Raw genomic sequence first — 24729 nt, forward strand, 5'->3', positions numbered from 1 at the left:
TCCTTGAGAGGTGGTCCTAAGAGACACCTAGTACAACACTTAGCCTAAAGGAAGGCAGATGTCTGCTCACACCAAGCCTCCATCTAATTGCCTAAATCATCCTCAAGAATGAGCAGTCCTGAGTTTGGATTGCTGGTTTCAGCAAAACACAACCGAGCTCACTGGTGTGGAGTCCACAGCTGGGAATAAATGGAAGATCTCACAAATAGCAGTTATTTTCTTTTGCATCAGCTGCTGGGTCAGTGGACTACTTTCCACAGCTGTGAGTCCATTTCTAGAGCTCACCATGGTATTGTTTTAGAGAATCAACACTGGCAAGTCAGACATAGTAACTCAGCCAAGGATCAGCAGGAACTCAAACCCTAGTTATGTGCTTGGAGAGGGAAAGCACTTTCAGTTCACTGATCCTTCTTCACTGTGCTGGAGATCAACGGGGTCAAGAGAGACCTTGTTTTTTAAGGCAGTAGGAAAGATGGGGTTGAAGTGTGGCAGGCTGGATCGCTCCTGGGACTGGCCACAACCCAGTGTGTATCCTCATTCATATGCTATATCTCCTATATAGCAGGGGAGATGACAAAGTGCAGCTCTGCAATTCTTTTACTAAATAAAAGCTGTTTTATCCACTACATTGATCCATCATGATCAACATCCTGCTCTGATCCTGGCTCTGTTCCTTTAAAAAGGCAGGGATATAACATGGACGTGCCTCTAAACACAGCCACTCTTAATAACATGTTTATTAATTAATAAAATGCAGTGCAGCTTTACTTCTTCATCTCTGGAATGCCATCTCACAGCGAAGGCACAGGTCTGAGATTCAGCCCTTGAGATAAGCAGTACCTGATGACTGTCCTGACTTCACCATGCCATGAGCCTCTCCCTGCAGTAACCCACTGCCTTCCACCTGCACACAACTATCACCAGGCTGCTTTGCCTGAGTAAGGTGAGTAAAACTGCTTGTAACAGCTCTGCATTTGAGGTTGCCAGGGTTTTTAAGACTAAACGTCAAACCTTTGCAGCTGTTCAGTGTCAGTGGACTGACTGCAAGCTGCAAATATTGCTGAAACTGCAGGCCATCTGAAGAATATTATTTTGAGTAAAGATACTCTCCAAGCCAAAGGCCTTTTTCCAATGTGAGAATAATAAGGCAGGCTGTGGAGGAAGAAAGTTATTGCAGGTGATAGGAAATCATGTTGATAGCACTGCAGTACAGAGATGCTTGAATGGCTTGGTACGAGTAAGCACAAATCTTGCCTGGCCAGGGCTAAGGCAGAGGTAACAAGCCCAGCTGTAGCCAAGTCAGCTATGTGCAAAGTCATGCTTGGGCACATATATTTCACACTGATAAGAGTTTTGGGTGAGCTTGGTCATGCCCCACCTTGTTCTGTGCACCCCTGCACAACAGCAGCTGTATTGCCTCTGGAGCAAATGTGTCCTGAGAGCAGCACAGCTGCATATCACCTGTACAACCCTGCAAGAGCCTGGCTGTCCATATGTTGAGCTAGGTGAACTGTCCCTCCATCGCTGACATGGTCAACCTGAAAACAGGGCAAAGTACGCGGAGAACATACAGCTGCCCAGTGCATGCCTGAGAACTGTATGTTCAATTTCTGGCTCTGCTCAAAGTCACATGTGGGCAACTTATTGAGCTTATCTGATTCCCATTTACAAAAAAATCTTTCAGTGCTGCTGCTTCTCCTTCTCCTTCCCCAAGCTCCTCAGTACATATATCAACCTGGGCAGCATTCACTACTCACTTTAGCCAGCATTGAGTTAGGTAGTCTAAACTAGATGTGTGGGCTGTCTCTCCAGGTACGGATTAGAGACAGACACCCCCAGAGATGATTCAACACTTCTTAATATCAGCTGTATGAACCACCATTTGCAGGTGTTGACCACTCTGTAAGGACATCTCCATTTCCAGCTTTGATGGTGACTGAAAGCTGAGATGCCAAATTGAAAGCAGGCTTATGTGTTTTTCTCACACTTCAAAAATGCTAAGGAAAGCTGAAGGATTACTTCACTTGTTGGCAGAACAAAAGCAAAATGGCTTGAGGCAGCAGATTGACTCCCTCTTCTTGGGCACTACCAAAGCTCCTTCCCTCTTAATCACTGCTGTCTATTGAGCCTTCAAGCCACTGAGCCAGAGCTATAAGCTGTTATGTTGTTGGGGCAAATAGCTTGTCCATCTGAAAGCACTAAGCCACTTAATGCTCCTGTCAATTTTCCTGGCTATAAAGAAGACCCTGACCCCTATCAGCTACGTTACTGAGGGAAATCCAACTATCATATGCCTACAGAGACTGAATGACTGGCTGGCATGAACACCCGTTTACCCCCACTCTTTGCTGACTGCTCTCTGAAGGCTCAACTACGTGTCGCAGCCTTCCACTAAAGAAAGACCCTAACTGATACAAGCCTTGTTTTGTTATAGAGGAGGGGAACTGCTGGCTTGGTTCTTTGTCATCATGATGAAACCATGGCACCGAGGTCGTTTGATGTGCAACGGCAGCAGTGAGAACAGAGGCAGCAAGAGCTTTCGTGTAGTTACTCTCCTGTAAGCCTGCTCCTGCAGTGGGGTGGTTAACCTTCCAGGCATTGCACAGAACAAAAGCCTGATCTGAAAAAGAAATCGTGAGTGGCAACAACCCCATTCCTGTGGGGCCCCCCAGGGCACCTGAGTCTTAGAGGACATACAGGTCCTACACTGGATAAAACACTGGGCTGCAGAGAAAGACTGTCACTTACATGTGGAGGCCCAAATGTGGCATTAAATCCATTTGAGATTGCTGCAGAAGCGATTTCCTAGAGGATCAGTAGTTCTCAAATTCTTTGAACCCTGACAGTCAAGATTTCTCATGGCCAGTGAGGCTTCAACAGCAAGGAAGCTTGATAAAAAGTATGTCATCTTTCGAGTGACACCTTCAACTCAAGAAATGGCTGTCCAAGACTGGCTTTGGTGCTGTGTTGGAGCCAAGGGTGAGGGGACAGTAGAACAGACACCCACCATGGATGGGGACAGAGTTTAGGAACGTCCACTTTAACCATCCCATCTCTTTGAACTAGAAGCAAACATGACATTTTTAGGGTCACAAAAGACCCCCGCAGCACTGATTTGAAAACCTCCATTTCACCTGCAAACAAGGAAGTGGCTTACATGCACTGGACGTCTGGGACAGACCAGGAATAAATGCTGGCTGTGGAAACACAGCCTGGTCTGAAAGTAACCAGCAACAGCAGTTTCTGAAGGAGTTAATGTCAGGTATTTCCACCATCATCCTGCACTTCCAACCAGATTGGGCAAAACAGAGGAAAAACATTAATCTGATGTCTAGGGAGCTCCAGAGAGGACAGAGATGGAAGGCTGAGAACCGAGGCATATTACATTTCAGAATCAAACCCATCCCAGATTGCTGGCTTTTAACACTTTGCTCTTTATTCCTGGGGGAGAAAGCTATTCAAAGCATGAGTGGAAATAAAGAGGGGCATTCTTGGATTGAAAGAACAAGGAAAATGCTATAAGGTAAAGAGAAAAAAAGAAAAAAAGAAAAGCTTTCCACCAAGCTTAAATACCAAAACGACAGCAGCAGCTGGTCCCACGAAGGCATAGAGAAGACCTCCCTCTAATGACAGCCAGCAGCTGGAAAATGAAGAGAGAAAAGAAAGTTACCCAGTGGCTAGCATCACGGACAGGTACATGTCTGCTTCTTCTCTTTGCCTGTAGGGTTCATCTTGGGAGGTGATACCCCATGGCAAAAAGAGTTTACAGCAAGCAAGTTTTGCTTCCCCTTTCTCCTGAACTTGCATAAAGGCTCATTTGCCTGGGGGTCTGCCTGCAGAATGGCATTCAACTGTGCACGGAGGAATGCATGCAAAATTAATGGTAATGCTCTGTTTCAATGGAAGCGGTTGGATCAGTTTGCTGGCAAGATGATGCTCTTGTCCTACTCACTTAGAAAACAGTGGGAATTGTCCCTTGCTCATTAACCACTGTGCCTGCCAGAGGATTAGGTCCAGGAGGGCAATACTTCTCCTGGATCCTTCCTTTGAGCTTGCTGCCATAGGGAAATTTGACAACACAGCAGCAAGGTGGGAATTCATAGCACTCCTTAAGTGAATGCTCTTAAGGAATGAGCTGAACATGAGGGGTATGGTGCATCTTCTGGAAACCAGCTTGTTCCTTCTTCCTCACACCATGAAACCTGAGAGGACTTCCCCTTTCTCCATTGACCATGAGTGGAATTTAGGTTCCTAAACTGCATGGTGCCTACACAAACTGAAGGGGCTCATCTAAATGCTGACATATGCCCTATTGGTTCTACCACAGACCCAGTCACCCTTTATGATATTTCTAGTCAGCAGAGATTCAACCAAAAGACTCCGGGATGAGGCATCTACTTTCAATCAGACGAATCATATCCTGAACTCCCTTGACTGCCTTGACCAGATCTTCACCATCCAATTAAGCAGCACACCTAACCCAGATGGAGACATCACTGGAGAGATTATAGAATCATAAAATCCTAAAATGGTTTGGGTTGGAAGAGACCTTAAAGGTCATTTACTTCCAACCCCCCTGTCATGAGCTAAACCAAGTCATTCAAAGCCTTATCCAACCTGGCCTTGAACACTTCCAGGGAGGGAGCATCCACAGCTTCTCTGGGCAACCTATTCCAGTGCCTCAGCACCTTCACAGTAAAGAATTTCTTCCTTATATCTAATCTAAATCTACCCTCTTTAAAGTGTAAAGGCATTACCCCTTGTCTTTTCACTATGTGCCCTTGTAAAAAGCCCCTCTCCAGCTTTCTTGTAGGTCCCCTTTAGTTATTGGAAGGTCTCCCTGGAGCCTTCTCTTCTCCAGGCTGAACAACCACAATTCTCTCAGCCTGTCTCCATAGCAGGGGTGCTACAGCCCTCTGACCATCTCTGTGGCCCTCCTCTGGACTTGCTCCAACAGGTCCACATTCTTATGTTGGGGGCCCCAGGGCATAACACAGTACTCCAGGGGGAAGTCTCTGTAGAGCAGAGTAGAGGGGCAGAATCACCTCCCTTGACTGGCTGGTCACACTTCTTTTGACACAGCCTAGGATACAGTCAGATTTCTGGGCTACAAATGTACATTGCCAGGTCATGTTGAGCTTCTTCTCAACCCATGACCCCAAGCCCTTCTCCTCAGGACTTCTCTCAATCCTCAATCCACTCAGCCTGTATTTGTGCTTGGGATTGTCCCAACCCATGTGCAGGATCTTGCACTTGGCCTTGTTGAACTTCATGATGTTCACACGTGCCCACCTCTCAAGCCTGTCAAGGTCCCTCTGGATGGCATCCCTTCCCTCCAGCATGTCAACCTACCACTTGGCTTGGTGTTGTCAGGAAATTTGCTGTGGGTGCATTCAATCCCACTATCCACGTCAACAACAAAGATGTGAATCAGAGTTGGTTCCAATACTGACCCCTGGGGAACATCCTTCATCACTGGTATCCACTTGAACATTGAGCCATTGACTGCAATTCTTTGAGTGTAACCATGCAGCCAATTCCTTATCTACCAAGTGGTCCCTCCATCAAATCCATGTTTACAGTTTAGAGACAAGAATGTCATGCAGGACAGTGTCAAATGCTTGACACAAATGAGTACCTCAGCCTTCTCCATATCCTGAGTAACCAGGTGGGTCTCCTGTTTCCTTTCAGAGACAGCTCACATTTTCCCTAGTCTTCGTTTAATCACCAATGTACCCATAGAAGCTTTTCTTGTCGCCCTTCCCATCCCCGGACAGTTTAATTCTCTCAGGGCTTTAGCTTTCCTGACCTGATCCCTGGCTGCTCAGACAATTTCTCTGTATTCCTCCCAAGCTACCTGTCCTTGCTGCCACCCTCTGGAAGCTTTCTTTTGTGTTTGAGTTTGTCCAGGAGCTCCTTGTTCATCCATGCAGATCTCCTGGTGGTTTTGCCTGACTTCCTCTTTGCTGGGACGGATTGTTCCCGAGCTTGAAGGAGGTGATCCTTGAATATTAACCAGCTTTCTTGTGCCCCTCTCCCCTCCAGGGCTTTATCCCATGGTGCTCTACCAAACAGATCCCTGAAGAGGCCAAAGTCCAGGGTAGTGAGCCTGGTGTACAACCTTCTTGCTGCCCTAAGAATCTTGAACTCCATCATTTCATGGTTGCTGCAGCAAAGGCTGCCCTTGAGCTTCATGTTCCCCACCAGCCCCTCCTTGCTGGTAAGAACAAGGTCCAGCATAACACCTCTTCTTCTTGGTTCCTCCATCACTTGGAGAAGGGAATTATCATCAATGCATTCCAGGAACCACCTGGACTGCCTATGCCCTGCTGTGTTGTCCCTCCGACAGACACCAGGGTGGGTGAAGTCCACCGTGAGGACCAGGGCTTGTGAACCTGAGATAGTTTCTATCTATCTATGGAAGGCCTCATCTGCTCGGTCTTCCTGGTCAGCCAGCCTGTAGCAGACTCCCACTATAACGTCACCTGGCCCTGCCCTCCCTTTAGTTCTGACCCATAAACTCTCGGCTGGCTCCTCATCCATCCCTAGGTGGAGCTCCATGCACTCCATCTGGTCATTTACATAGAGGGTGACAGCAACTCTTCATCTGCCCTGGCTGTCCTTCCTAAAGAGCCTGTATCCTTCTATCCTAACACTCCACTCACAGGAGCAATCCCACCACATCTCCATGATACCGTTAAGATCATAGCCCTCCAGGTGTGCACACATCTCTAACTCCTCTTGCTCATTGCCCATGTTACGTGTGCTTGCGTAGAGGCATTTAAGCTGGGCCCTGATCAAGCTGAACTACTGGCTGGAATTCCTTTGTGCTGCTTTTCAGGTGTTCTATAGTTGACCTGGAATCCCTGTCAAGGCTCTGGGCATCTACTGGTGGCACTGGTACCAAACTGGTAGGAGTGGGATGGATTGAGATTCCCCTTCCCTGGCAACTTTAGTTTAAAGCCCTCATTGCTACCTGAAATGCAGGATGAATTCCATCTCTCACATAAATAGTATGAATACAGTCTAGGTGTCCTCATGAAGCTCCTACTGCACCGGACAGTGACGTGCTGTGCACAGACATATCCATACTAACAAACTTGCTTAAAAAAAAACAAAAACAAAAAACCAAAAAACCCAACAAAAACAAAACAGATGAAGAGAGGCAGGGGAAATCTCACTCTGCTCCCATCCTCAGAGCTGAGCGTCACAGGCTGTCTGGATAGCCAACAGGATTTTCAGGTTTGACCATAAAGTCAGGAAGAAAACAATTTTTCACTGGGAGAGTGACTGAGCACTGGCAGAGGGGTTGTGGAGTCTCCATCCTTGGAGCCACTCAGAAGCACTCTGGGCATGGTCCTGAGCAGCCAACTCTAGGTGACCCTGCCTGAGCAGCGGGGGCATTGGAGCAGACAGCCTACAGAGATCCCTTCCCACCTCAACCAGCCTGGGGCTCTGTGACAGTCATCAACAGTTACAGCAGCACTGGAGCTGAAATTTCCATTTTGTGGGCAATCCAGCTGTTCAAAGCATGGACACATAAACTAGGTACTGCGGGGCAAGAGAGGATGCAAATTTACACTGTGCCAGCAACCCCACGGAAAGTCTGCATGCTTTGACATTGCAGTACCCTGGAGAAAATGTGCAATGAAGTAATCCTGTTTCAGCAGTAAACTACCGTGCATTTACCACAGGAGAAGAGCAGGTAACCACAATGGAGCAAGGACTTTCTTAGAGCTCTGAACCCAGCTAACCCTGCAGTAATTCAGTTACGTGTCTGTACTCTCAGCAATACGGTTTCATTCTGCATCAGAAGCAAACCCATGTTGACTCTCAGAGTCTCCCGGGAAACAAAGCCCTCCTGGAAACATTTCAGTTTTGTTGATCAGCCTCATATGTTTTTTGTATCAATTCTGACTTGCAAAAAAATGCTATTTTTTCACCCCAAAACACAGAACATTTGGGAAAAGAAAAAAAAAAAAAAGTATTTCAAATTGAAAATTGAAAGCAGGACATTCTGTTTTTCTGAGACCTGCATCTTGTTTATTTCTAAATTAAACCTGTAATGTGTTAATTTAATCAATTCTAATTCCTTCCTGATAGCAAGTTGCTCTCACAAACTGACTGAGCTGCTGTAATAATAAAACGAATAATCAGCTGAGGAGGGAATAAGAATGAAGCTTTGTAGGGTTGCAATAACTGGAGGTCTCCCTAAATGCAAGAAGAGGGCAGGGGGAAGCAGGAGGGCTCCCAGATCTCAGTCCTTGCTCAGACCTTTTTACTCCAATGCTCCATCCTAATTTTGAGACCCTTTTTCCCAGGGTGTCTTCCAACCAACAGCTCAGCTGAAGAAAGAAGCTGACAGTTCCACACTCCAGTTAGTGATGAGGACTTGGTGTAATGAGGGCTCTCGTTCATGGCAGGTCCCTGGCAGCCCCTCCTCCCCTCTGAGCATCAGGCTTTCTGAAGGCGAGTTCACACATCGCCAAGCACTGGTCCTTATCCCTTCTGACTGTCTGACCTCCCTGCCACAGCGCATAATGGAAGCATTCCCAAGGCTGTCAGAGGTGGTGGCTGACAGCAAGGGAAGGGAAAAGGTGAAGCGATACCCAAGAAGAGGAACCAACAGCAAACTCCAGCAATATATTAGTCTAGTGGAGATGCTTTTAGCCTTGTGCCTACAAGGCACATAAATAGTTGCACTTCGCTAAGAGGTTCCCCAGTACTTGCCAAGGAATCTCTTCACAGATCTCTCAAATAAAATTACCACTGGAAGGGAGTAAGTGAACGGTTTAACAATGCTCAGCAGCTCCAGACTGCTATTTCTAAGCGGTGCTTCCCTGACTGACAGCAGCTCTTGTGTTCAACGTGAAAGACCTCTTTGCAAAATATCTGATCCTTTTGTGAATCTGCCACAGCAAAAATGTGAGATGGATGGCTTTTGTCTTGGTCCTGTGAAGAGCTGACTTCCAGACACCTTCTTGACTATACTGTACAGGTCTGCCAGCAACAGGTCTCACCTAGATCGTGTGCCAAATTAAGTGGCTCCAATGCAACAGCCAAAATATTTGTATAAGACTGCAGCTGGGAACTGGGGCTGTCCCATCAGTGCTAATTTAGAAATTAATATAGAAGCTGCTGAGACACCTGTGGGTGACAGAAGCCCTGACATAATGACACACAAGGACCCCTGGCAATTTGCAGTGTCCTGGCACTGCTCTCAGGAAACTTTTTGTGGGCTGCTGGTGAGGAAGGATATGAGTTCCCAGCTACCAGTAGCACAACCTCAATTACTCAGTTCAAGCTTTAAGAGGCAGTTTGTCAAGCTTTAGAGGTCCAGGGTCAGTCCCTGGAGTACCAGCTAAAAGGAGAGTTATTATTCAGGCATTCAGCCTAATACCAGGAGGTGAGCAGTGGCAGGCCCTTTAGACCTCCATTATCTCCAAGACTCTCTTCGAGACTGGAAGTACAGCAAGTACCCTACCCCAACAGCTCTCCAAACAACCACACAATCTCCTTTCAAATGCTGTTCAGATAAGAAAAAGGAAAAATCCCTTTGTGTTCTCCTCCCCTCCTTGTAGATGGAGAGTTCACAGCACTCCGGAAGTGTCTTTAGCCAGAAAGGCCTCTGAGTGAATGGCTGCTGGGGAATTGTCACTCAGAAAACAACAGAGGCACAGTCCAAATCCTGCAGTACGTATTAAATTCTTAATTTGAACCTCTCTCTCCCTTCTCATCTTTCCACCCAGTGGCCCAGTCTGGCCATCTAAAGGGTAAATATTACCTACAACCTTCCCACACTTGGCACTGTCTCTGATCTCTCGTGTTACAGCTTGGAGACGCAGCCAACCCTTCGACTGCTACCACAGCCTGACAGGACAGGCCTCCACACTGCCACTCACTTCTGTTCTCATCGTTACAGAATAGCTTCATCCCATGAACAAAAAAAAAAAAGACAGGACAAAGCTGGGTGAAATCCTGCTTAGGACCCAGGTAGACCACCTTGTCAGAGGTCCCTTTCTTAATGTGCTCCACTGCAGTTGCCACCTTGGTGTACCCTGCAGATGGATAGTTTCAGTCATCGTGACACAGAGACACGTTATGCATTTCACACGCTGTCCCTTCCACAAGCTTCACCGTAGCAGTCTGTAACACCAAGATTAGTGCTACCATGACTTCAACAGTTGCAGCTGTCCCCAAAATGCTCTCACAACAATGTCCCATAGATGAATGTCAGAGGTTTTTTACCATTGTGAGTGGGATGAGAAGACAACTGATATTTAGTTCAAATCCTGTGCTCAGCTAAATAACAGAGCCCTGCTTTGTCTTAATGCCCATGCCCAGAAGAAAACCAATGGGTCATAATGCACTGCTCTTAGGAATCAGAAATTGCAGGATTGGAAGAAGCTTTCAAAGACACTGTGAAGTCCCTTGTGGTATATCATGGCAGCTCTTTTCCCCTGCTTCACAGGGAGGGACGTGCTGGGGCTAGTGTCTTTCCTTCCTTCTGCAGGATGGAAACATTGTGCCTTGAAAGTCTGCCACTGCCTATTTGAAATGCCCTGTGCATGCCCTGTGCATGCTAGGGACAAAGCTGAAATAGCTCCTGATCTCTAGCTCCAAGCTTTGCAGCCACCTCACACATTTCTGCAATGGACAGAAACCAACAAACATCCTGGGACCAGCTTCGATCCATGTCTGTATTCTTTTTATATGCCTTTAGCATCAGACAGTGTTAAATCTAGGTCTGAACAACTTCAAGTTTTTGAGTTCAAGCTCTGAGATTACTCCTATGTAATATTGACTTTACTCTAGAGGAGAGGTAAAACCAAGGGCATTCCCACACATAAATGTAAGACAAGACAGCTTTTATGCCTTTGGAGCAGGGAAACAGGGATAAGTGTGAAAGCACTGCAGCCTGTCAGGGCACCCTGCCTAGCTTGGTCCACATGAATATTTGTTTCATGTTTTAAAATGCACCAATGCACAAATGTAACTCTCGTTACAGTGATGCTCAGCACCGTTTTATGCTCAGCATCATGGCTCATGAACCCACCACACCATCCACCTGGCACAGCAGTGAGCACCCATTTGCTCTCCCTGCATGGAGGCAGGACAGGGACTGCTTAACCAGCACCCATGGGGACATCCACGCTGCTTGGGGCAGAGACGCTGGCTTGAGGGGGTGACTGCAAGTTAGCTCTGTTTGGCTCTGGCTCTTGGTAAAGCCAACAGCAGGAATTACAACAAGATGGCAGCGTTAGGAATGTCTGATGGGCTCTCTGTGGTTGAGAAGAATTGTTGTTCTTCGCACAACTCCGCTGGGACTCACCAGCTTTACCCCATACTGGGCTGCAGCATGTAAGGGAGGTGAAAGGAGGACAAACTGGACTTGATGGGGTGTGAAGGCCCCCTGCTATTTTGGTGACAAGCACCTTGACAGCAGAGCTGGGAAACAGTGTCACTTGGGCTGCAGATCCTGCTGGGAGCACAGGATCCCCTGCCATTCCTCAACCTCCCCCTCCCCCTGCCTCCCATCCCCTGCTGGGCAGGGAGGTAGGCAGCATCCAGCCCTTGGATGCAAGGAGCAACAGCGTCTTTAGGGCTGAAAGGAGTCAGAGGATTAGCAGCAAAAGGAGAAGAGCTGGTGTGGTTAAGCATCCCCTGGGAACGATGGAAAGTCAGCGCAGACTGTTGGCCACCTTGCTGGCGTGCCAAATCTGGGAGCAAAGCAGGAGTCCAGCAGGTTTTGTCACGCGTTGACACCCTTTTGGCTGCAGTCTAGAACGGTATTGCTCTGGGCAGGGAGATGTTGGCACGCAGTGGTCCAGGGCAGTGAAACAGGGTGTGCTTTCTTGCACGTTTTTCCCTTCCCTGCCCATGCTCTTTTGTGTGGTCAATGTGGACCACAAAACGCGCGGCGACCCTAAGCATTAATGGAGAAGGAGCTACAGAGCTTTTTGCACCAATTGCCACCAGTCTCTAAACAGGAAAGGAAGCCAAAATATTTAGGACCTCCTTCCCATTCCCCTGATGCTTGTTCATTAAGAACTGGTCTTGCAGACTTGCACAGAGTAAAGTGTCAGAAACAGCAGACCCACAGAAAAGCTAAAGGGTAGTTGGGAACTCAGCAGTGCTTCTGAAAGCCAGGCTATGCGTTTTCCTCTTCTGAGTCATGCAACATGCTGGATCACTCTCCACCAGGACACGCTGAAGCCAAGTCACTTGAGCTGGGGCAGGCAAGTCAGGACAGGTATGGCCAATGCATCCTGATGTCAGCACAGGCTTCAGGGATTGTAGCTAGGGATTTGCATATGACCAACCCACGTTCCTGAGCCCTCTGTATTGTACAGTATTTTGCAGTAATTTAGACTACATAGCAAACAGAGAATGCTGCTATGCTGTTTCAATAGTCTCCTGCAATCAAAATGCAAACCCTGGACCATTTGGTCGTGGGTGTGCACAATATGGTGGGAATTGAGAAGGAGCAGGCATTCCACATGATATTTTCTCAGTGGACCTGTTGAACCTTCATCCGTCACTGGCCACATCTCCAACTTCTGTCTTAAACATTTTTCATGTGGGATGCAATCTACTAGCTAGGAAGGCTTTAGATAATGATGGGTTGCAGTAGGGAAGGGCCTGATTTATTGCTGCATAAAATATTATCCTTTGGCTGCCACTATACATAAAATTTCTAAGCTATCACTCTCACAACACAGTGAAAAAATACCACTTTCTTTTTCTTCCTCTTTTTCAAGTTGCACTAATGCTTCAGCTCTGAGTAATTCCAGCCTTGCCATCATGTGGTTTTTACCTCTGAACCATCTTATTCTATTATTTCTACTGCTGCCTTCTTCCCACATTACATTTCCTAAAGGCAAATCCTGTGGAATTTGGAAAACAGGCAAAATGATATCAATTTCCAAACCCTGGATTGAAAAACTCATGCTCATTCTGGTGTCTCAGACTGAGCCGAGCTATTTTTAAAACCTGGGACCAGTCAAGTAAGCGATTAAATAGATAAACACAAAAGCTCTTTTTAATTTTTAAACATCCTGAACTTTAAATAGTCTACATTTTCTCCTAAAAAATAAAATTAAAAAATCTCTAAGTAGAAGGTACATACATCAAAGTTATGTCATATACACAACAGTTAAATCTTACTAGTCTCTATAAACTTGCTTTTAAAGTAATATACAACCCACCTTGGCCAGCTGATGGCTGGAGGAGGCAGGGAGGCAGGATGGCTCCTTCCTCTCCCATCATCCCTGTTTCCCTCTGCCATGGGCAGCACAGCAGAATTTAACCCCTGCCCTGGCTCCTGCAGGTCGTGACTGGATTTTGGCAAAAAGGATGGAGGGTAAGACAGGAAGAAAAAGGAAGAGCTCCTTTACTCACTAGTTCACAGTGCCGTACCCCTTGGCTTTAGTAAATCCCACAGAAATGGCAACGACCAAGGCGGGGAGCCCTGTGGAAATGAAACAAGGAAAATTGGTCATTTAAGCATATGTGCAGCTCATCTCCCACTCAACCGCATAATATACCCTATTCTGTCCAGTGTTATTCTAGCACCATCTGTCCCAGCCTGGGTCTTTGGCAGAGACTGAACTCAGGACCTTCAAAGCCAAAAGCATGAACCCATGTTACCTCTGCTAATGAAGTAAAGGCCATCAGCTGTAATCAGCTCATATCCTGCTGTGGTCTCAGCAGTTCTGTGGTGATTGACAGTACATGCAGATGCATAAAATGTATTTATTTTGTTCTTGTGTATGCAGGCTGGCCAGAAATATATAAGGGTGTCTCCTGAAGATGGAATATTCAGCCACAACCCAACTCAAATAAACTAGCAAGGGGGAGATTAAGGACTATGTTTGCTCTTAACAGAATGTATGATGAACAACCCAGGTTCAAATCTCATCCCAAATGAGACAGAAAAGGAAACGGAAACATGTTTTCCCTATCACAAACAGGTCCCGGTCCCAAACAGGTCCCCCAAAAGTGGTGGGCCGTGATCTATAACAGAGCAGGTCCCTCTGAACAACAATGGAAAAGAGCATCAGAACATCAGATCTTTCTGCTAACCAGGATACTTCCTCTCTTGCCAGACCTGCTCCCTTTTTGTTTCCAAAAGGGGAGTAAACCAGCTGCCCTCAAGACGACACACTTCATTATGAGCACTGCAAAGGATGCACAACTTAAGTCTGTGGCTGGGACGCCTCAATGTACCAAGTATAATTTATCTTCAGAGTATCATGAGCTAATGGGGCCAAGATGGGATGTCATTTCAGGTGCATAAGGGGGTGAAGCTATGGATTTGATCTTGCTGCTGGAAGCTCCCACAAAATTAGAGAGGAGTATAAAGAAAACCTGCTGGTTATTGTGCAACCTGCTGGTTATTGGATGAAAACACATAAAAAGCTCTGAAATTCTGGGGTCCTTGAATGTCTAGGCACAATGAGAACTAGCAAAAGACACTACTTCTTGCTAATAGTCTTCTGATCTTTCTTATTCCTGACACGACAAAGTGCCCAAAGACCTACAGAGGAGATTGGGTACTTTTGTGGTTCACTAGCCCCAGCCCAGTTCTCCCCTTTCCCTGAAGAAATGCCTGGATATCAGCTAGTAACATCTGGTTCTTCATCTGTGGAGGTCTCCATGTGGACTTTCACAGCCCTCCTCCTCATGACATGATGAATTCATCTGTCCAGTGCTAAAGATGGGCAAATCCCTTTAAGAATTAGCAGAATCAGTAGCCAGTTAGGGTTAGTACCTCTTGACAAGACCCCAATTCTTGCACTGTAGAGGTCATGGCAGGTGACTGCAGAAGACACTGTAGATCAAAGGGATGTGCAGACACGGCATCTAAACAATAACCCTGCTGGCAAGGTGGTCACTCAGCAATACAAATCATTGCAAGACTGATTAATAGTGATGCTCTGCAGCCAGCTTGGAGGTATAAGGCCAGGTTGGCTGGAGTATACAGCATTTGAGAGTTATCATAAAGGGAAGTGTTTCTCCTCTCGTATGAGATTTCCAAGCACAGCTCATGTTTGATCAGTCTAAAACCAACAGGCAGTGTGTTTAAAAGATTTCTTTTCCTTTTTTTTTTTTTTCCTTCCCCCCCCCCCCTTTTCTTAGTTGAATATTGCTTCTCTTTCTAAGCCTCCTTCACACCTCATCTGGATATATCCTGGGTGCTGTACTCACTAAGATGCCATCAATATGGCATCCCATGACAAGCACACCAAGAAACCACATGTGAAAGGACTTTTTCAGTATAGCTTGATGCAAAAGGCTCTGTGAAAGAGGAAAGTTGGCTAAGACTCCTCCAAAAATAGCAACTTGTACTTCGCAAAGTGCCTCTCTTAGATGTGATAATTATGCAGAAATACAGGCTGTGAACTCGTCAGCTTACAGGGACTGGTTTGTACTGAGCCTGGGTAGAAGCCTCAGCTTGTGCTGAAAATGTACCTCTGCAAGGAGCATTTACTGAAGGTGGTAGCTATGCCATGGTAGCTAAGCTAAAGAGCATTGTAAGGAGGGGTGCTGTACTCCTCTGCCTTGAGAGAGCTGTTAATGATCTAATCACAGTCAGATGTGGTAAGACTGAATAAGAAAATCAAAACTCTTAATCTGTTTTTGATTATTTGAAAGAAAGTTATTCCTACCTGGTCTGTTCCATTTAGTGTGTATGGATTGTCCTCCTAGGCAGTCAGTCATGCTACGTAATCAGTGGCAAGGTTTTGGGGGCTTTCTGCAGAAAGTGAATTTTACATATACAATTCCAAATAAATACATTAGAAACCTGTTTCAGAGAGTTTTGTACTGCCAGGCCAGAGGAGAATCAGGTCATGTGTTCATCATGTCCCCCTAGAAAAGGTTGTTTGCCAGTAACTGCCAAGAGCCATAACTGTTATGAACAACTACAGACCCACTTAGAGCTTGAACTGTGGCAGCATTAAAAATCTAGTAGTGGAAACTATGACATGGTCATAAAAAGACTAACAAAATTACTTCTTCTTTACTCAGGCTAAATATGATGACTGTATTGTTTCTACGGAACAGTTTGTCTGTCTGTTCTAAATAATAATAGTAAAAAAACTCTAATTGCTCTTTTCTGGAAAGGCAGAGTTACATACTGAAGAGAAGAAAAAAATAACACCCTAGGAATAAATCTCATTGCTGATGAAAACCACCATAGCTTCAATGAGCTACAGCTGACAGCAGCTGAGAACTTGGCAAAGATGTCTAGAACGAGGGCTTAGAGAAATGCTAATATGCAAAGGGGGGAAAGGGGGAGAATCAGCCCATGACAAAGTGAATTGTGCTAATTATTTCAGATTATGCTCTTTAAAACGTATTTTCGGACTCTTTCCTCTTAGAAGTGCCATTAATCCCAGCTCTACAGCTGAAGTCTAACAGGATGCTAAATACCAGAAATTCCCTTGCTGCCTTAATAGGTGAAAACGTTCTTCATTTCTTCTCCTAACCTACTCCAAATGGTTAGTATGCATTATTTATCAGCCAGCGCATCCTAGCTCAGAGATGACGACGTTTTACTAGCAGTGCAAATTATGCTTCTACACATGTAGGGTGTTTTCTTAAATCTGTGCAGACTACAAATGTGAATGTCGCTCATCCAAAATTCCCTTGGCTAACACACCCATCTGTCCCAGTTTTTACAAATCAGAAAAATCCCTTTTTATTGCCTAGAAAAGCTATTAGTTGGTTGCATTCGATATCCCTGATGACCCTTGAATCGCTGTGTTCGTGTATAAACATATGCATGAACACACACAGGCGCATCCAGCCTGTGCTTTGCATGTATGTGGCTATGCTCCTGCTACACACAAACAGCGGATTTCAATAACACAATTTATTTTCTATCGTAAGCAAGAGCTAGGAGAGAAAACTTAAAGGGATCCAGGTGCTGGAACGAGGATGGCTCTTGATGTGCCAGAATAAATCACATCAGGGCACCTCGTAAGCATCGGAAATACCTTGCCTGGGGAGAAATGCTAGACTTCAGTAGTAAAACGAGACACTAATACAGCTCAGACACACAACGGTTTCTCTCTCCCTTTCTCTTTTTTGCCTGCTCGTTTTTAAGCAACTTTTTGTTCAGTTGCTCTTTTCAAATGCACGCTTGTTATTGCATTGAAAGCCCAGGTTATGGGTTTGTGTTTGTTTTCTACTACAGAATGCATCATTTAAGGCTAATAAATTAAACATATGGAAGAGGCAGAGGGAGAGAAATTAGTTACAAGCATCTGTACCACTCTTATAGTTTATTTGTCTACAAAAAGCCCTGCTGCCATGGAGATGGGATTTCAAAGCTTGCTTCACTCCAGGTTGCACGTGGAAGGAGACAGTGAGAGAGAGAAAAGGAGAAAGCAAGAAAGAGACACAAATCCAGCAGAAACTACCCACAGCATACCCTTTGAAAACTCAACCCCTCTGCAACTTATCTATTTGGTGTGACCCTTGGGTACGCTGGGTGGCAAGCAGGTCTTTGCAGCTCTTGCTGATGCTGTTTCTAACCATCTCAGCCTTTCCTGACACCCCTGAAAGGGTTCCCAGCACCCTCTGCCAAGCCTTCTGCAGGGCATCAGTCCCTCTTGTAGCCCAAACCCTCTCTGCTCCACAGACCCAGGATCCTCACCCCATCCGAGACACAAGAAGCGCTTGCGGATGATGCGGTTCCGTAATCGGCCCGTCACGGCCATGTAGGACTGCCAAGCCTCGGTCAGCACCCAGCAGAAAGAGGAGAGGAAGAAGAAGTGCAAGAAAGCTGCCACCAGTGTGCATATCACCTGGAGAGAGGAGGAAAGGAGGACATGTGAGAAGAGCAGCAGGCAGAGAGAGCAGCGCTTAGGAGAGCAGAGGGTGCAGGGAGGTGCTTCCAAACCAGGCTCTGGAAGGCAAGGTCATGGAGATCAGGACACAAAGAGACATTTTAGAAGGCTGCCTCCCCCACCAGCTTCAACCCAGCAAAAGACCAAAATTTCAGTACTACACGGAAATCAGCTGCTTTCCAGCATGAGCTCTAAGATTTTTGCTGAAGTCTGAGCCTGCATCCCATCCTGGTGCTTTCTTGGCTTCAGCAAGGCATATTCATTTTCATAATGATCAAAACCATTGCCATGATCCTTTTGAGGAGGACGAAGCAGTTAATAAGCCGTGCACTAATCTCAGCTCAAAAGATTTGCAAAATACCATGTCATTGGCAGCCAAGCCATAGAAATTAAATCAGAGAGGGGCAATTTAGACAGTGTCCTGCCAGGGAAGGATCACTGAACGAAAGAGTTAAGCCATGAGAACTGGGTGAAATCACGGCTGCCAGGGGCTGGTAAGGACTGCAAACATGAGTAGTGCAAGTTGCCCAAGAGCATATAACTGCTAGCAGACAGGGAGAAAACAACCAACCAAAAAAAAAAAAAAACAACCACAAAAAAAAACCACCACAAAAAAAAACCCACCTAAAACCCCCAAAGAAACTACATTGGAAGGAATTTCATAATGGCGATCTCTACTACTCGGTAGGGAAATGTCTCAAGGGAAACGTAGGGAGCTTAAGCCATTTAAAATTAAACTGGGGAAAGTACTAGCAAATGCATTATGAAGAACAATCCTGTAGTGCCAGGGAGATGGACTGGAAAGCTGACAAGCTCGTCTTTGTTTTTAACTCAGCAAGGCCAAATCTTTCACTGGTGCAAATTGGTGCCGCTCTGTTTAACTCTGCCAGTTTTCCACCATCTGTGGGCTGGAAACTGTGAATCAATGTACTCAAGAAGAAAATGATGGAAAGAAACTTCAGTGGCTCCCAAGGAGAAGGGAGAGCAAATAGACTTTAAAAGTGACTCTGGAGAAAAAAAAAATGGCTTAAGGCATTCAGGGCAGGGGGAGGTTTATAATAAAGCATTTCTCTGCTTTGAGTTATATCAGGAAATATGGACTTTGGGTTTACGGTCAATGAACCTTCCTCTTTTTTCACCCACCAGCATCTTTTAACACAGAGCTCTCATGCATGGAGTGTCTTTTTTCACGATTTTATCGGGTTGCTCTCGATTCATACACTGGCACAAACTGGCGTTATCAGAGGTTGTGAATAAAAGTAAGACTCTGTGTTCTTTGAGACAGGAACTGTCTTTTTGTTCCACATTTGTATTTGACGCCAAAACCCTTTGCATTCTGCCTATAAACAGATTCTGAATGGCAGTTCAGTACAAATGACACAGCTCAATATGATAATTTCAAGTAATTTTCACATTTTAAAAGAATCCTAAAAAGGTAGTTGTTATTCATCAGCTTACATACATACATAAAACAGTTAAAAACACAGGATGCTTTCTGGAATATATTTTAAGAAACTGTTATTTTAGAAAAAAACAACATATTTTTTTTTTTTTTAACATCAGATACAAAACTATTTGTTTTACCACTTTGGTTTTGTTCTGCACAAACACAGTTCTGCCCAGTGTGCCAGCAGTTTGTTCTGCACAAACACGGTTCTGCCCAGTGTGCCAGCAGTTTGTAAAGGGGAGAGAAAACCTTTGCTTTCCAATTTTACACCAGAGATACATTTTCTGGGTATTTTTCTCTCAATCAGGTAGTTTTGATAGAATAGGAAGGAAGAAGAGAGGAGGGGAGCACAAAAGAAATATGCACACCTTAGCTGGGCCAGGATAAACCCATTGTCTGAACTGAAACCAGGCTGTGAACTTGGCGAGCTGATGGGCAAGCATGTATTTGCTTCTTCTACTCCTGCTGCAGGTTTTTTTTCCTTCCTTGTAAGGAAAAATAATCACCTCCATGAAGGCCTAAGCACAGGGATATGATGTCCCAAGCTGCTGCAGAAAGATCTAGCAGAGTTTGTCAGTCTGTCAAGGCCATTAGCCCTTGTTTTCCTTTAAGAGGAAAAATCTGTTTCCTTGCAGCATGTAGCCATGCCTTTGAGACATGGACAGTTCATGCAACATTAATTTCTTTTGTATCACATTATTGCTGACACTAATTTTTTAGCCTTTTCCCATGCCTTTCATCTTCAAAAAGCTTAGCAAATCCAGGCGTGGAATCTTGTCTTTGAGGTTACATGGATGGAAATCAAGGGAGAATTTGGCATTTCCAGGGAAACTAATACTGTAGAAAGTCTCCCAAGTAACTGCTATTATAAATCAGTCATCACCAACACTTTAAGATGCTCCATTATCAATAATTGAATGTGAATAAAATCCTAATTTACACTTCTTCTTCTCTTCTCTGTATAGTTTTCTTTCTCTGTTCCCTGCCAGAGACTGTTTACTAGATGGCTAAGCGGAAATCCAAGAATAACCTTTCTATTTATGGTGTTTCATGCATATGTATGTGCAAAGAGCTAATCTGCCTCATGCAATCGAAGCCCGGAGCTTTGAATCCCTGCTAACAGCTCTGACAGTCAACACCCAGAGTAATGTGAGAAAAAGCACGAGGGAGAACCTGAGCTCACAACTGTGCCCTGAAAGGGGTGGGAGAGGGTGAAGACATCCACCTCCTGTCCTGGGGTGAAGAAGAATAACCAAAGAGGTGGTCCAGGCATGGTTTGCCATATCGTACATACCTCAGTATTTCTTTCTATGGAAAGAAGTTCCTAGCCCACACTTGGGGTTGCAGACGATGCACCCAGGGAAAGCAAGAACTTATCTCACCCCTTCTCCACCTCTTGCCAATGATGTTGGCCATGAAAGGCAGCTCTGCTTCACGAACTTAATTTCTGAAAGGCACTTGTTTAATAGCAGCAGGGCTGGCTGGCTGCATGTCTCCACACTTCTTTTCACACACATGACTCAACAGCTGTAGAGCTTTTGCTAAAACAACTTACCCCTAACAGCCCTCCACAGAAATGAGTGTTAGTGATTCAGTAAACCCTGGGGCTTCTCTGCAGAAATGCTTCCAAAAGTGACAGCATGCTCTGGCTGCCAAAGTAGAGGCTTGAAAAAACTGGCCATTCACCGGTTATTATTAACTAAAACCTAAATTTTTACTTCTGATTGAGATTGTGGCAGCAGGAGTAGTGGAGGATGCTTCTTGCCTCAGTTTTCTGCTTAGCAGAGTTAGGATAGTTGAAGCACTTGTGGGGACGGGAAAAGGTACGACTGGAAAATACTAACAATGAGCAGTGATTTGTCATGCCAGCTGCCAACAGGGAAACTAAAAGTACGCTAGCTGGAGAAAAGTCATACAGGCAACATGTGCCTCTCCAGCTGGGTCTGTAATGGGGGAAGGCATGTACGTGAAACCAGGGCACTTGGCTTGAAAATCCCCGTTATGTCTTGCCTTTACTGCTCGAGTCACACTGTGATCCACAGCGAGTCCCTCGCGGTCCCCAGCTCTGCAGCGTGCACAGCACGTCTGGCAATGCTTCCTAACCCAAATAAAGGTGGTTTTTGTGGCTGTGTTCATTAACATCTGCCAAGCGCTTTAAGCTCCGAGTATAAAAGTTGCTGGAGAAATAAATGTAAAGCTGAGATATTGTGTTGTTTGGTTGTTGTTGTTGGGTTTTTTTAAAGCCTTTTCTCAATCTGTCTTTCTTTGTAATTTTTGGAAAATAAAATGGTTAAAGCCTTGCAAATAACCATGTTTCTTTAGTGTGCCGTGTGCCAGCTACTCTAGGCAGATATTCAAAAATATCACATTGGTTTTAATCAAAGCCCTGAGGATGCTGACAAATTATCAAAGAAAGAGTGAGAGAGAAAATAGAAATCTGCCATTTAGTTGTGTCTTTGACATGTCGCTAATTAACAGATGGAGGAAAAATGAGGAAGAGCTGCCTGAACGGATCATTTCAGTGCTAAACCACGGGAAAAGCAAACAAATAAACAAAGCCCAACTGATCTCTTACCTTATTCCGGGTCTGGGTCTGTCCGATCAGGATGAGAGCGTTGGAGGAGATGATGGATAGGCAGAAGTTGATAAGAATGACAGAGCGCTCTGAGCGAATATACCTGCAGCAAGAGAAGAGGGGGAGGGAGATCCACCCTGTCACAACGTACATTAAGTTACCTCTGCAAAGCATCAACCGGGTGCAGGTTGCACTGGGCCAGGCTCTACAGAAGGCCATGGTAAGAGATGGCCCATTTCCTGCAGATCTTGTATGTTAAACAGACAAGAACAGGGGGGAAAGGGAGGGGGAGAGCTCGGGTGCAGTGCTCAGCCCACAGATCTCTCCATCCTCCCCCATCAATGCTGGAGTTATGAGCATAAGTCAACAAACAAGGGGCCAGTCTGGTCCCTAGTCTGAGCCTCTCCTAAAACAGTAGAGTGCTTCAAGTCTTCTTCAGCTCTGCTTACTTGAAAGGGGACTTGAAAAGGAGCTTACAAGAAAACAGACAGGCAACACATGGAAAAAATCCCAAATAAGAAGAGCCACAGGCATGCTGGTGATGAAAGCAGATCACGAATGCATGCACCTTCACAACAAAGTGTGTGTGATTCAGCATTCCCCTTTGTTTAACCTAACAACCCATCCTGAAGTGAGAAGTATTTGTGGCTTCCCCCCTCCCCACCCCAGATGGAGAGGTTTGGCACTTCCCAAAACTAGGCCAAATAAGTAACTGCAGCTGTGGGTCTGGGACATTAGGGATCCAGGTTAGGAAGCTGTTGCCTTCAGCACCTTGCATGAGCAAGCTATTTGTCATTTCTGATTTGCAATACGCAGCACAGCACCAACCTGCTGCTGAGGTATGTGCCCAACAATTAATTCAAACCACAGGCTGCAGAGGGAAATTTCTTTGAAGGCGCTTTTATCTACCTAATAAAATTCAAGGGGAATTGCAAAAGTGCAAGCCCTCAGGGACTGACTCAGGACCTGACCATACCAACACTCATACACGTGAATAATCTGAGTGATTCGTCAAGTGCCCTGCCTGAATGCCAGATGAGTGAAGAGTAGACGCTGATGCTTACAGAAATTAGAAACAGATCTATTAATCAAGCAGCTCATCCTTGGAGGCTAATGCAGGATTATTTCCTATATTCTAGCACATCAACTATTTATATTAGGAATGTAATTTCATTAACCGATTTTAGCAAGAGCAAGTTGGTCGTGCTTTGGCTGCAGAGTTTTGAGTTTCTGACTATGTAAGCAGGACGAGTTTACTGCACGTGTCTGTTCTGCCAAGGGTAAATCTGTGCTTCAGACCTGCTGAAGGCTGCAAAACTTTGATTTTAACTTCCCTCTGAGTTTTACCTTCAGACAAACATTAATATTGAGGATATGCTTTCCTGATTACAGAAAAGTCACTGACGCAAACTAGCCTGAACTTAAACCGTGTTGAAAATCTGGTTTATAGCTAGCTCTCCCTGAAACTCACCCAACCCCAGAACGGAGTACAAAACGTAGGCTTCTAGTTCAGCTAGAAACCAGGATGACTGCCTGCAAAATAAGACTCTGGTTCCTTTCATGGCCAATCTGATCCCAAATTTCCCCATTTCATTGGGCTTAATACAATGCTGTGCATCACCTGGATCCTATTCCATTTGTGGCTGAGGGTACCAAGCCATCAATCTACGCTTTGATTGTAAAGCAATCAAAAATCAAAAATTGTAAAGCAATTTGAAGTAAAACATTGTCTCCAGTCAGCAGCTTCTAGGGGATAGAAAGGGAGATCTGGACTCTGTCCTGGTGGGAATGAGATTTAATAAATCTGTGTAGCAACACTATGATCCAATTGGCATTAGTGTGCACTTTGAAAGTCTCCTCTGGTCAAAAAAGGTAAGAAATGAGTTGACCATAAGTATAGACTGCATGTGAATGTAAGGGAAGATAATATAGCTGTCTTCAGATTTTTTCCCTGCTTAAACAAGCCTCTCCTTTCTCCGTGCTTCCTTTCATGCACTGCGAGTCCATCCTGTTCCCCAGATCCCTGAACCTCCAAATTACAAGATGTGGGTTCAGAACATGTAGAGTCACATCATCAGAATAATTTAGGTTGGGGAAACCCCTCTCAAGTTCCCAGTCCAATCCTCTGCCCCCAAAAAGGGCTACTTTCAAAGCCAGATCAGGTTTCTCAGGGTCTTGTCCAATCGAGTTTTGAAAATCACCAAGAACAGAAATGCCACCATCTTTCTTGGATGACTTGTAACAGCGCTCAACTGATCTCACGGTGAAGAATTGTTTTTCTTAGTAACCAGCTGGATTTTTTTCCTGCTGCAGCTGGTGCCTCTAGACCTTTCGCTGTATACCTCTGCAAATTGCTTGACTTTTCCGTAACTCCTCTTTAACAGCCTTCTCTTCTCCAAGCTAACCAAGCCTTGTTCCCTTTGCCTCCTTTTACATTATGCTCTCCAGCTCCCTAAGCATCCACTGGACTTATTCCAACGTGCTGACATCTCTGGTGTTGGGGAAGTCCAGTATTTGGCACACTTGCCAAGAGTGTCAAGCAGAGAGGAATAATCAATTCACTTGACATGTTGGCTATACTCTTTGGCTGTATAGCCCAATATAATATTGGCCATCATTGCTACATGGCTGCACTGCTCATTTATTTCGGAATTGTTGCCTACTAGGACCTGCAGAGCCTCCCCTGTGGAGGCATGAGGAAGCCAGTCAGTCCCCAGCCCATCCTGCACCACACTGTTATTCTGTCCCAGGTGCAGGACTGTGCATTTATCTTTGTTGCACCATTTCTCCAGCCCATATCTCTAGGTTTTTGAGGTCCTTCTGAATGGCAGTGCTGTTCTCCAGCATAT

General features: G+C 45.3%; 1 protein-coding gene across 6 annotated transcripts in view; it reads right to left on the bottom strand.

The window, feature by feature from the left end:
- ADGRB1 (adhesion G protein-coupled receptor B1) overlaps positions 1-24729 on the bottom strand; it is a 295088-nt gene that overhangs the window by 40100 nt on the left and 230259 nt on the right. For all 6 annotated transcript variants that reach the window (XM_055705723.1, XM_055705722.1, XM_055705720.1 and 3 more), the window contains 4 exons: positions 21881-21983; positions 17666-17816; positions 13402-13471; positions 3574-3640 (listed from right to left, as the gene is read on the bottom strand). In XM_055705723.1, coding sequence (XP_055561698.1) covers positions 3574-3640; positions 13402-13471; positions 17666-17816; positions 21881-21983 — 391 coding nt within the window. The remainder of the gene's footprint in view (positions 1-3573; positions 3641-13401; positions 13472-17665; positions 17817-21880; positions 21984-24729) is intronic.

The sequence above is a fragment of the Falco cherrug genome, chromosome 3 (assembly GCF_023634085.1).
Source record: "Falco cherrug isolate bFalChe1 chromosome 3, bFalChe1.pri, whole genome shotgun sequence".
NCBI classification, from domain to species: domain Eukaryota; kingdom Metazoa; phylum Chordata; class Aves; order Falconiformes; family Falconidae; genus Falco; species Falco cherrug.